This window comes from Lepidothrix coronata, unplaced genomic scaffold, assembly GCF_001604755.1.
Source record: "Lepidothrix coronata isolate B3197 unplaced genomic scaffold, Lepidothrix_coronata-1.0 Scaffold7, whole genome shotgun sequence".
Lineage (NCBI taxonomy): Eukaryota > Metazoa > Chordata > Aves > Passeriformes > Pipridae > Lepidothrix > Lepidothrix coronata.
In genome coordinates, this window is record NW_016690187.1 from 4,499,698 (window position 1) to 4,513,487 (window position 13,790).

The 13,790-nt window shown below is 39.7% G+C and overlaps 1 protein-coding gene across 1 annotated transcript in view; it reads right to left on the minus strand.

Moving 5' to 3' along the window:
• Positions 1 to 13,790, minus strand: part of PARD3B (par-3 family cell polarity regulator beta) — a 400,197-nt gene that overhangs the window by 72,739 nt on the left and 313,668 nt on the right. Inside the window, exon 20 of the mRNA XM_017837617.1 lies at positions 8,337 to 8,633. Coding sequence (XP_017693106.1) covers positions 8,337 to 8,633 — 297 coding nt within the window. The remainder of the gene's footprint in view (positions 1 to 8,336; positions 8,634 to 13,790) is intronic.

Here is a 13,790-nt window from a genome sequence, read left to right on the forward strand (position 1 = left end):
TAGAGATGACAGCAGTTTCCATTGCAAGTTTTCCACTACACAGTTAAGCTGTGTGAGTACCACACAGAGCTAATTACTTTGCCAGGACATGAGCAGTCATACTGGAAAACCCTACCAGAGCCACTGCATTGTTCCTGGTGGCAGCATAACCTGGCAATGCGGCTAGGTCTGAGGTGTGCCCCATGGTTCCCTGTGCTGCAGTCTTCTCAACTGCTTTAAGTGGTCTTCCTGGTGATCTAAGAAAATCAACTGAGTATTTTGAGAATATATAATAAGTTGTGGGATGCTGCCTGAAGATTCCTAGGACTCTGTTATGCTCCTCTCTGCTTTAATGAGAAAGAGGGTTGAGGATTGCTTTACCTGTAACTTGGAGGAACTTTAAAGCACAGGTCCCACTGACCTTAGATAACCTCAAACTGAAGATGCTGAAAAAAATTCTCATTCATGGCTCCAGTCAGTCTATGTCCTTTTTCCCTGTCACATCTAAGAGTTATTTCTCCATCCTTACTAGATAGGTATCATTACTCTTAACTGAAGCTAATTAGCATTTTGAAGCAGTCCAGTGATAAACCTTTTTTCTTCCTCTTCCAAACTTAAACCCTTTGTCCACAGTTTCAGACTTCAGGGAAATGATTCTTTGTGTCCCATTAAACGTTGACTATTTTTTAAGAATAGTTTGATAAATAATTTATTCAGCGAAATGAAAAGTCAAAACAGAACTTGCTGTGAGCTCATGTCCATCACCTGGAGTCCAAACATACAGATGCTAATACACATGAACTGGACTGTGCTCCTCATGTCCAAATCTTCCACCTCCAAAAAACAGAGATTCATAATATTCACAGACTTAAAATCTAGCACAACAAAACCTCATGCCCTCATATTCTTGTCGGTTTTACCAAACCAAGATTATCTCTACAATGAAAGAATCCCTTTCTACCATTTAACTAGCAGCAGCTAGAAAAAACCTTAGCTGAGGATTTTTTTGAAAAGTCATTTGGAAAGAGTGTGAGCTCCCTGAGGTCAGCAACATAGATTTGTCTTACAGTGGGCTGCACAGCAAAGTCTGCACAAGGCCAAGTCACCAGGGTTTTCTCTGAATGACTTACGTATCCAGAAGCTAGGAGATCATATGGCAAAATGACTATGGCAAGAAGCTGGGGGAGAAAACAGGAGATGGTTAATAAAAAGATTGGGAACTGGGATGAGTGAAAGGGAAAACAAAAGAAAAACAAACAGTTTCTTGGCAAAGGACTTGCTGGAAGGACAAGCCTCACAACTGTGAGCAGCATAATGACCTTCTGCTTGTTTCTCTTCAGTCAGGGAAATGGGATTAGGTTCACATTCATCATTTAACCAGAACTGCAGTACAGAATAAACCTGACTGAAACATATTACTTTTTTTTTCTTAGCTAGAGCAACTCGGCAAGGCTAATGATGGGGCCAAAGAGACTCATTCTGACAGAAGACAACCTGGAGCAATGAAAAGTTGGCTATTTTGAAAATCCTAAAGTGTATGAAGTAGAACAGACTACTGGAGAGTACTGGGAAAACAGAACCACATCAGACTTAATCATATCCTTTACACTTTAATTAAAATAAGATTTAGCAATTTTATTTAAGATTACCAAATTCTCAGAGGAAATGCATGCCTCTTTCTGTACTGCTACCAGACAACTGTTAACTAGGAAGAAGAAAATACAGTACACAATGCTACATCCATCCATCCATCCTGTGTATCCACTAAAGTAGACCTCTTTGTTCAAGAAAAACATGCAGTTATATTGCTTGCCTACTAAATGGAAATACTAAATGCTATTAGGGTTTGCACTTTCAGTATGGAAGTGAGTGGCCTATAAACAAGATTTTAACAGCTTCTCTTTTGAACAACTCAGTTTAATTAATCTTCAGCCATTAACCATTCATCTAAAATGCCACTTACGAAATTTTAATTTTGCACATTATCAGCTGGTTCACAAATAGCTATCTATGAGCAGAAGTGTAACGATCTTCCTCTCTCTTTCTTGGGGCTTACCAGCCTTATAGTCAATTCTGGCTTCTTAATTAACCACACACACGTATTAGCATTTAAAATTAAATGGTGTTTTGTTAAAAAAAAACATTCTGCAGAGAAAAGTTAATACACATTCTGCTGCTGGTTAAAAAAGCAAGTATGAGGTTTTGGTCAAACAACATCCTGCATAAGACAGAATTAAGCATTTCTTGCTCACACTAGGAAACACTCTATGGCAGGAACACATGCAAGGCCATATGATTTCATTCCAGCTGCATGGACGATCTCATTTTGTCTTTATTTGTACATTTAAGAGGCTGACAACACCATCTGCATTTCCCTCTGTATTCTCTGGTATGGTCTCATCTTCCAGTAACAGACCTGGCTTTCTCTCCAGGGACCTATCTTTTGCATTTGCATCCAAACGGCTGAAAGAATAGGACATTACCAATAAATATGCAGAATTAACGTAAAATAATTCCATACAGTAATATATCACATAAGAAGAGACAGGGCTGGAGGGGAAAAAAACCAAGACAAACCTGAATGCTTAACACAGCTGCCAAAACTCAGGCACACCAGCATCTGCAGCAGGACAGTCACAAGGGAGTTGTGGGAGTGCAGTATATAAAATTTTACACATCTGTCAATAAGTGAGGTGATCCAAATGCAAACCCTAGCAGGCAGGATGCACGCAGGCAGATTTGTGACTATTCCTGACAGAATTTATTTCTGCTGAAGAATGCATGGCCTCGAACAAGCATGCACACATTACATGGCAGCAGCAGCAGTTTGACAACTTCCTTCTGCTTAGACATGCTCCAAAGTGCTCAGGGTCACCTGAGTTCCATGAAATTTGGGGTTTCCATGAGAAGTGAAATGATAGGGCTCAGGTCCCAAAGTTAGAAGGTCTGGATGAGGGGTTCCTGGGAAGTAGCACAGTGAACTCTAACTGTAAAGTAGTTTTGCTTGAATGCTATCAGGAAAATATTTTTCCCCCCAATATAGGTGGGAAATAAACCCAAGGCTAGTTTAAACATGTCCCAGGTGGTCCAGTTACCCACGTTACCCCTAGTTAGCAGGGAGGATGCAGCACCCATTTATCCTTTCTGAAGAAGAAAATTGCTGGTAGAATTAGGATCAAAAACCACAGTAAAAGTGTAGCTCCAAATGGCACAACCTAGTTCCTGTGGAACTAGTGGCCAAACATTAAGTTTCTGGTTTTAACATTATGGGGAACAGTGACCAGAATGCAGCCAGAGGTTCAGAAGGCCCTGTGGTATGTTTCAGAAAGAATAAATTCCAGAGGAATCAGAGGAGAGTTTCAGGGACGTAGAGTAGTACAGGACACAGAAACAGCATAGATGATTTTAGGACACCAAGTGGAAGAGGCTGTATGGTAAGAGAGAGTACACACCTTGCTTGTACTTGTCACACTTTGTAAATCAAAACAGGCCGATGCATGGCCGTAATTCTCTTTCCACAGTAATGCAAGGCACAGTGGCAAAGGGCACGTAGGCATTACACAGCCTCATTCAATTTCCACCTTGCCTCCATGATATCCATCTTAAAGAATAATCATTCCTGAGTAAAGGACCATCCATTCCTACAGCAGTGCATTGCTTTTATGCTAGTCAGCGACAAAAGGTGTTGTAAATGGCTGCACAATGAGCGATGGCCATGGTACTCTGAACTGAGAACAGGAAAACTTCAGTTTCTGGCTTATGAGATATATAGAGCCAAGTAACATATCTGGGCAACCCTAGTTTGCCCTTTTTGAACAAATCTTTTCCTGTGCAGCTCTGAATTCCTATGGTCTTGGATTGAGCAGGATGGGAATAGCCTACACCTGCCTAAAAGACAAGCATTTAGTCTTTCAGTAAAAAAGGCTCCCTTTGCTAAATTTCAAAACTCCAGACCCTTTTTACTCTCCTCTCAGGCTTACAGATAGCTTACATTTGCCATTTGATTCCTCAGACATGCACAGCAATTTTACCCTTTTGAGGGAGAGGCAGACTGCTCAGTCATGCCCCTCTCACTCATGACTCTGGCCAGCTCTGAGAGCGGGATGTGATGGATGTAGTTAGGGTTGCACAGAGATATGGGTTTTGTTTTCCCATTTTCAACTTTGTATGCTGCTAGATTGAGCATTCTGAAAGAGTGCAAGTTGCCAGAAGGAAGCTTTCACCCAGGAAAGAAGATCCATTTTTCAATTAATTAATTAACATAGTAGAAATTAAGATCTTGCACAGTGGAACCCAACACAGCATCTTCAAAAACAAAAAAAAAGCTGGATCAGACTGGGGCTGTGGACTTTACTCCTACAGTAATAAAACAGTGCCGGTTTTTTATTAGTAATTTTTTTAAAACTGCAGCAAGATACAGCTCTGAATCTATTCTTCCTAAACAAAGGAAAAATGTATTCTTTTTTAGACCAGCACTTTGAAATTCCTCAAGATAAGACACAAAAATAAATGAAGAATCATACTTGGCAATGAATTTGGTATCAGACTTCCAGTGTTTCATAGTTCTGGGCTGAGAAAATAAGTTGAGCAAAGTCTCTAGAACCTTTCCAGAGATGTACTCGGAGTGTTTGGATATACTTGACAGCACCATCTTCACAGGAGGAAAAAAGAGGAAATTGTTTATTTGAAATGTGAGAAAGGGTTGCACTGTGTGACATGCCTGACATTTAAGTGATAATAGTGTTGTGCATCTGCTCTTTTGGCTTTGGTCTGACACCTAGGCTCTGCCATGGTGCAACTTAGCACTGTCATGGCACAGCCTTGATGACTAAACTCAGAGATGTGACTTGCCACCCACTTCAGGAACATATGGGCCACAGATCACACAGCCTCTGCCACAGGCTGGGAAACGTACAGCGTCTCAGGCAAAGACCCTGCGAGTTCCCCAGCTGCACAAGGTGGCTGTGCAGGCTGCACCATCCTTAGGGATGCCATTTGCATTACAGAAAATTGCGGCTAATTAGAAATAAACAGAAAAATGCTTGATTTACAAAGAAATGTGTGATTTTGCCAGCTAATTTTTTTTCCACTCCAACTTAACATTCACAGAATACACTGATCATGCTAATGCTTTCGTTATATTCATTAATAAGGACAATTTACATTTATATAGCACCTCTCTTAGTTAAGAATTCCAAAGCTTTCAGCAAAATATACACAAAAAATTACTTCTATTTCACTGAATATAGTCATCGTTGGAATTAAAATCAACAATTGTGAAGCAGTGCAGAAGAACGTTACACAACAGTTGCAAATAAGACACAAAGCAAACCCCCCAAAAACGCAAAGCAAAAAGCCCCTGAGATGCCAGATGCAAGTGGAAGTAAAGGGGATATTAGTACATAAACAGCAACGTGAAGCAGGTCTCTGTGTGCCCTGAGGAGCAGTGCTGGAGGCAGCAAACATACTTCAGAATGATTACAGCAACAGACTTCATACATGTGCAACCTATTGCTTTTCTGCATAGGGAGGGACATTCTCAGTTTAAACTCTGAATTTACTGTGAAGAATGGTGATGAGAAAAGGGGAAGTAAGTGCCTGCAAACCGTGAACAGCTCTTCTCTGACCACTGAGCTTCATATTTACAAATAGCCTCTGACTTCTAAAAAGCATTAATTATGCTAAAACATTAGTCTGCAAAAATAATATAAAATAAAAATTAACGTCTTGTTTCAAATGATGAGTTTTAATTCTCTATCGTAATGGCACATAACTGGAATTCTCAGACCAAAATGAAGTAATTGATTCTGTGTTCAAATCCCCTTCTACCCCTAACCCCATTTACTTTAGTCACTGATCAAGTCTCCACGCACTGTATTACAACTTCAGAGTCATGGGTGGAAGAAAAAGCCATCCATCTAAAGTAAAATTAATAGCAAAACTTTGAGAGAAGGCATGCAAGCGTTAGCAAGACCAAAGCATAAGTGTTTACATGACAAATATGTTGATAAATGTTCAGCCCTACAAACGCAAAATAACTATGGTTTGGCTTATAAGCATCCATTATAGCCCTTTCCCATCATTTTGAGGCAGACAAGGTAGTTTTCATAACTGACCCTTGAAAGCAGGTTGTTTTTTTTAATTAACATGTTATCCAGGGATTTTTCTTTCCACATCTCTTTCTCCTTTCAATAATCTCTCTCTAGCACAGAAAGATTTCCTTGCCTGAAGTTGCCACTTTATTCAACAACTGTTGGCTGAGACCTCACGACCCACTGCATAAATTCACATAGAATTATTCATGTTTGGCACATTTCTGCTGGTGAATAACAACACCATTTTGTCTCAGACAAAGAAAATAAAGATTTAAAAAAAGAACAAAGGCAGCCTAATAAGAATTCCACATTCCCTATTTTTTTCCTGATCTGGTTAAACAGCCTCTACAAGCCTGAGAAATTCAACAAAGCAAAGTTGTTGGGGACTGTTGGTCTTTCAGTACAGAATCAACACAGATGGAACAGCTTCTCAGCGTGATTCTGATCATGGGCTCAGCTATGAGGTAACTTTTCTTGCCTGTAAGATGTTTTCATTTTAGTTTTTCACTGAGTTATCATGTTATCATGCAATTACAGCTAAATTCACACCGAAATCCAGGATCCCAACACCAAATCCAAACTTGTTTGGGACCCCAATAGCAAGTCAAGAGTTCATTCAGTGTAATCAAACCCACAATACAATCGATCAAGTAAAAGAGGCCATAATGAAGGACTGAGCATTTCTTTTTGTTGCATGGAAAGACAGCCTATAGGCTACACTTCAAAACTGATGATATTTTTAAAACGTAAAGCTACAAAGTTCTGTTAAACTGAAATTATGAAACAACTTTTATAGCAACGTCTTACTCCAGCAGAGTTACAACTGTATGTATTTATATCTGAAAGATACACAAACCTGAATTTAGACTCCCACCCACCGGGAATTCTCAGATCTTGGTTTATTGAGTTTGTACAAACTCAGTTTCTGATCCCTTTACTACAACTTCTGTGTGACTGCAGTGACAATCGCCTCAAGACTTTTCTAGGAAGAGAAATCTGCTAGCTGGCAAAAAGCTAGGATCACTACCTCTTACTTCATGCAGTAGGGGAAGAGTTAATAACATGGAAGAAAGAAAAAAGCACTGTCATTATGTTTGGAAAGAACTCTACCACACTGGATTTAGGTGAAAAAGAGAGGTACTTGGCCCATTCCCTACTACAAACTAGATTTATGTCAGAAGTGTTTTATTACTATTTATAACAATGACTCAGTAGACATTTTTAAAGTACTGTGACGCCACAAACTGGAAACACTCCTATATCTGTGCTGACATATTTCTCCAAAATTAACGAGTGTGGTATTACATAGCACAGATTGAGGCTATAGGGAGACACTACAGACTGTAATATGAACTCAAAGCATGCACAGTTCCTTAAGTCCCCCATGTCTGTCCTCTGTCAGCTCTTCTTTTCACATACACTTGTATATCTTGCCCACACACTCATATGTTGGTTTGAAAAAGCCAACATTGATATATTAATGCCATAATAGTAATGAAGTCTCATGTTCTTTTAGCCCCAAATTCCAGAAGCAACCAATTTTAAAATCATCATAATGGTGGGTACATCATCAACTCAAAGGAATTTCTGTTTTCCTTTTACCCCAGGAAAAAGCTTGACCATCTTTCTTTAATGCTGGAAGCTTGACAGTAAGGATTAAAAATTGTTCTTTCCTTCCCACTTAGTTATTGGAAAGGCCATGAAAGGCAATCAGTCTTGTGAAGCCACACTTCACAGCCCGCATAAAAATGCCACGATTTCCAGTCCTCTCCCCAAACTAATTGAAAGTGTGTAATATCACACAGCTGGGGAAAACTAAGCCATAAACATATGCAATATATAATACTATCATACAACACCTGTTACTAATAGACACTTGATGATCAGCAGGATCGACAGGGATCTTGAAAACTGAGATTATTTTTGCTGCAGGGTAAGAACTTTTCCCAATTGAAAGAGGAAAAAACACTCTCTCAGCAGTACAGGAATTGGACTGGAGTCAGTTCACTCATTCTGTTTGTGAAATATGGACTTTTCTTTAATGATTTCTGTTTGACTGCTGCCTTGCTCAGATGCTCTGGGGTTACTGCTGCAGCAAATCATGGTTTTGGTTAAGAGAAAATCCATGGCTTTCAAGTCAGTAAATACAGGGGTTTGGGGCATCTGAACAGTCCCATGTCTGACTCCTCTGCCCCCTGCCAAGGCCCAGGCTCCCTCCCCCACTAACCTATCATTTTATGTAATGCCAAGTGGCAATATTACCTGTCACCAGAAATCTGTGGGTAGTGCTGCTTGTTTATTTTTGCATATAGTCCTTCCAAATGTTCCCTCTCCATTGGTGTTGAAGGAGAATCACGTGGATATACAAAGGTTTCTGCTACTGCTGGTGATGATGGCCTGTAGATGCTTGCTGATGGATAAGCCTCTCGGAAGTGGTTTACTCTGGCATAATTTGGATCCACCTCATCGTCATCAATGTCAAGTCCTCCAGGACCAGTAGAATAATCACTCAGGCCTCTCAGTTGCTTTTGCCGTAACTCCTGATGTTTTGCACCAATCCTAACAATGAAAAGTAAAGAACAAATATATAGTTGGATCTGCTTCAACAGCAACCGTCACACAAATTTGAAACACCAACCCTGAACCCAACTGTTTAGAGCTTTCAGTACACTGTGAAACTGATGCCAGATAGAATGGTGCACACAGCAATTTTGTTCTTTATCTCTGGCAATCACCTTTGTAATCAAGGTTGGTCATCATTCTGATAGAAAGAAATAATGCTGAATATAGCGTGGCTTTTCACAAATGTGTGTGCATGAACACAGACAGGTTTAATTCTACACCTACCTTTCACTTTGCAGTTGAATATACCTAACCCAATCCTGAAACTTTTTATCTAAATTAGCCAGTAAAACTGTTAGTGCCCCTTGGTTACTTGACCCACCTAGATTCTCCTAAACACATTAACTTGTGAAAAGTGGATTAAATGTGAACGCAAATGGAGAGATGGCACAGTTGTCTCAAATCAAAAAAACCACAAATAATTTGCTGAAGATTTTAATTTTTTTAAAATTTTATTTTGGCTACATAAATGTGGAAATCATGTCTTATTATATAGGGGATAGGGACAAAGTAAAACAGCAAAGAAATTAATAGAAACTTGACAGAAATGAATTGGTACATATAAGTGAATTAAAGACTGTTACTGGCAGTATTCCACTATGATAAAGCCTTAAGTGGTATTACAAAATGCTGCTGCTAATCAGGGCCACTGTGCAATCTCTTTGGAATAGTAAAACATATTCAGGTAAATTTCAACCCAAAATGATATTCAATGATCCAACATTCATGCTGGAGGAAAAAAAAAATGTACAGCAAGGCTCTGTGAGCTCTTCTGTTAACTACTCAGCTACTCTTCAACACAGTGTAATTAAGTGCACTGAGATGGATCTGGCAGAATGCTGACCACAATATGCAATAAACAGCACTTACAGAGAATAACAGAGCATAGAAGAAGACACAAAGAACAGAAGAAACACACAGAGATGCAATGCCTGACAGAAGTCAACATTTGCTGTTGACTGTACCTAGAAGTACAACAGCAGCATAAAAAGAACAGTATAATTTGTACCATAGGAGTGTAAGTGAAAAGGGTTTAGCAGGCTTGGTTACCCCACTAAAGCTGAATGGCCTCAGGACTCTGCATACTGAAAAATGAAGATGTTCTAGAGAAAGTCTTTAAAAGGCATGGAGAAAAATGTTCCCTAAAGAAACAGATGAGCACACTGGGAGCCTCCGTCTGACAGGAGCTATTAAGTGCAGAATGTGATTCATATTGCTTATTTTGTTTCATTAGAATCGTATCATCAAAATAAATGCTAATACTTTTCAAATAATTTGTAGATAAAAAGGTTCACAAATAATTCTAACGAGAACAACATGTTGTTCTACACATATACTTGAGTACATCAATGTGTATTACACATGCTTTCCAGTTACACATCTCCACTAATTGTGCTAGGACAATATCTAGAGGTGATGCTGGTTTTTAACACTTAAAATGTAATCATACTTTACAGTGGGATGAGCCTGCATATATAATACAATCCTTGACAGTCAGGGGGCTGCTCACTGTCCAGTCTGCCTTCTTAAAGCAGATGACCCTTCTCCTCTCTAGTACTCAAATACTGTGTGCCTCACCTTGAGTACTGCTTGCAGCTTTGGGCGCCTCAGGGTAAAAAGGCCCATCAAACTATTAGAGTGTGTCCAGTGGAGAGAAACCAAGATGATGAAAGGCCTTGAGGGCAACAGCTAGGAGGGGCAGCTGAGGTCACTTGGTTTGTTTAGCTTGGAGAAGAGAAGGCTGAGGAGTGACTTCACCACAGTCTACAACTTCCTTGTGGGTGGTGGCAACAGAAGAGACATGCTGATCTCTTCTCTCAGGAGACCAGCAATAGGACATGAGGAAATGGCATGAAGTTGCATCAGGGGTGGTTAAGACTGGACATCAGGAAAAGATTCTCCCTGAGAGAGTGGTTGGTCACTGGAACAGCCTCCCCAGGGAAGCGGTTACAGCACCAAGCCTGTCAAGAAGTGTCTGGATGATGTTCTTCAGTCATGTCATATGGTTTTGTTTTAGGTTTTGTTTTGTTTCCTGTGAGGAGTAGGAAGTTGGACTCAATGATCCTTATTGGTCCCTTCCAACTTGAGATATTCTGTGACTCCAGCAAATATTGTACTATAAGAACCATGTGAGAGAATAAGATCTTCCTAACACATCATTCCAGGCCAGTTAGTTAATTTTGTTTCATTAAGACAACATTAAAAATACTCACAAAACCTTAGTGTAATTTACTACAGTGGTCTTAGAGATGAAAGGATAATAAGAAGAAATATGCTACAGTCTGTCTATATACTTAACACTGAGGCTTCCTAAGAATTTCTTTATTCTTTCTGGAGCTTCTCTTCCCTGCACAATCACCCCCTCCTCCTGTAATCTTCACTCCACTTCTCTTTTGCTTCAGGTTTTCATGACACACACACTCCCTATTTTGCACTGTAATGGTGGCTCAGGTTGGGAAGGTACTATCCTCAAGTGAAACTTCATCCAGGCTGAGGCAGTGTCTTGAAGATGACACAGATTTCAAAACAATTGACAGTGGTTTTGCACAATTCCGATCCTGTCCACAAGGGAGATTCCATTGGAGAATCTTACAGAGGGTATAGCCTGGTATCAATATGTGATAAATTCAGCTAGTAAGGCATATATTGTAGGCGAACACAAGATCCGTTAATATATTGTCTCATTTTACTGCCATTTGCACTGGCTTAACTGGCTGATGGCTTCTTAGGACAGCGAGAGTTTAATGGCATTTGCAGAAAAATAGGACATCCACCTTACTATTTGTAAAACTAATGGTGACATTGGTACAGGCCTTGGTAAGGTCATGCTTTTATTCAAAAAGCAATAGACAGTGGCATGGGGACAAAGTCAACACTGAGGAGCTATATACGGAAATAGAAACTAAAAAGTAATGCTCAGCTTGCATTTCCACCTAAACGTCAAACCATTGCTAGCAAAAGAGCAATAGTTAGAGAGCAGCTGAAAGTGTGCAAAGTGTGAACAAAGGTAAAAGATTATGCAGCAGGAAGTGGTGGAGGGAGCAGGCCTCCCTGTGTCCATGAGTGAAACACCACATTCATTATCAACATAAAGGAATCTGGGGCAAAATTACTGCTTGGACCATTCACATGAAAAACAACTTTTTCAGGTAGTTCACTGTCCAAGAGCACTTGTACTACAAGAACAGGGTTGGAAAAAAAGCCTTAGACATCAGTGAAGCACATAGTGACGTCTACATTGATGATTTCCATCTTTTATGCATACAGGTACTTCAAGAGAAAACCTCTTGCAGAAGGATTAATATTTTACATGTCACACATGGGATTATGTCAGAAATGTAAAAACAAAGGCACCATCATTGTTTAGAACGAATGATGGAAGAACTGTTGGCTCCTGCACCCAGAGCCCAGAACAACCGAAACTGTCAGTTTGGTAGTAGCTCTTGCCCCTAATTATCCTGCTGCTCTTCTACCAAAATATGTGAAGCACTTGGAGATTGTTGCTGTCTTCCAGATTAAGTCTGAAAAAGCATCAAATATTCTTAAAAGCCTAGGAAACTGTGGAGTGCTTCACCCTCAATTAAACACAGAATTCAGTGCAGGAATATATCGTATGATGTACAAGTTTTATGGCACACATGGGTGCATATACACACGCTACACAGGCAGAAAAATGGGAGGATATACTGCATTTCAAGGAATGATTTCATCACATGTCAGTGCAGAAGGCATGGCACACAGTCCTGAGACAAGTCACAGCAGTTTCTCAGAACATTATAAACCCTAATGTTCTTTGGACCTGTGCATCACCGGTCCCCTAGATATTAAGACCCCTTTGAAAGCAAGAGTAGTGCAGCACAGCAGCATCACACAAATCTTGCTTTCATGTCTGACAGTAAGAGTAATTTGTCCTGCTATCAATACTGGTATATTCTGCTCAATAAAAGCTGGAATTAGGTCACCACAATTTTCTTTTGTTCCTGTGAATAAGCCTAGCTTCTTGAACTTCTCCTTCTGAATGCAATCTTCAATTGCTGCCAGTATTATAAGTCAAATCTTCTCAAGAACAATTATTTCCATTCTATATTATACAAACCAGTCAATATCAGGTTATGTGAAATTCTTCATGATCAGTGTTTTATCTTTTCAATACATCTATTACAATTGCATTAATATTTCTTGTTTTCCTTTTAATCTTCCCCACAAATGTATACAATTTGCTTGATGACGTCTTTTTCATTTCAAACCAAATGTTCAAACATAGGGAAACAAACTATCAGATGGCTGTTTTTTCTTTCTTTCTATTTACCTGTCCTTCCACGTCTTCTTCTATGTTTTTCACCTTTGAAATTTCTTTACATTTTGTGAAGTTTTAAATTTCCTCACTGTATTTCAGCATAATGCTTTCACATAGTTTTAAATCAATCTTTTCCATAGCACACCCCAGTAGGTGCCCAGGAATTCTTTACTGAGAAAAAAAGGAAAAAAAAAGAAAGTGCCGTTCCTTCCATTACTCCTATAATGCTATGCCAACTCTACTAAGCAGGGTACTTCTGCTATATCCCACTCTAGTCATTCACTATTTCTGCACCTCCCTCTGCAGCTATCCTTATCTGAAACAGCAGAATCTTTACTCCCCATCACAAAAAAAATTTAAAAAAATCTTCCAAATTAACACAGCTATAATTGCAAGCAGTTCATTGAACAATTGTCATAAGAGAGTCCCAGACTCGCAGCACAGGATAGGTCTGGTTAAACAACTGGTGCAAATTTGTGACTAAAGATAAAATGTCACTCAGCACCACGACGCTGGCAGTGAAACCAGAGATGAGGAGGGGTACAGTTCACCATCTGAACAATCTGGCGTGGCACTGAAGTTCTACAAACTTCCTGATGAGGGAAAGGGAAAAGAAAAAACAAACAGAATAAAGGGAAGTTAGATATATTTCCTTTTGAGTATCCCATATCAATCCTGCTCACTCTCTTCCGCCACCTGAGCACTCTGCTCTCCAGTTAACTCACTGCACAACTGCACCAACTTCCCTTAGCTGTATTTCTGTAAAAACAGAGCCTTGGCACAGAAGCAGTGAGAGG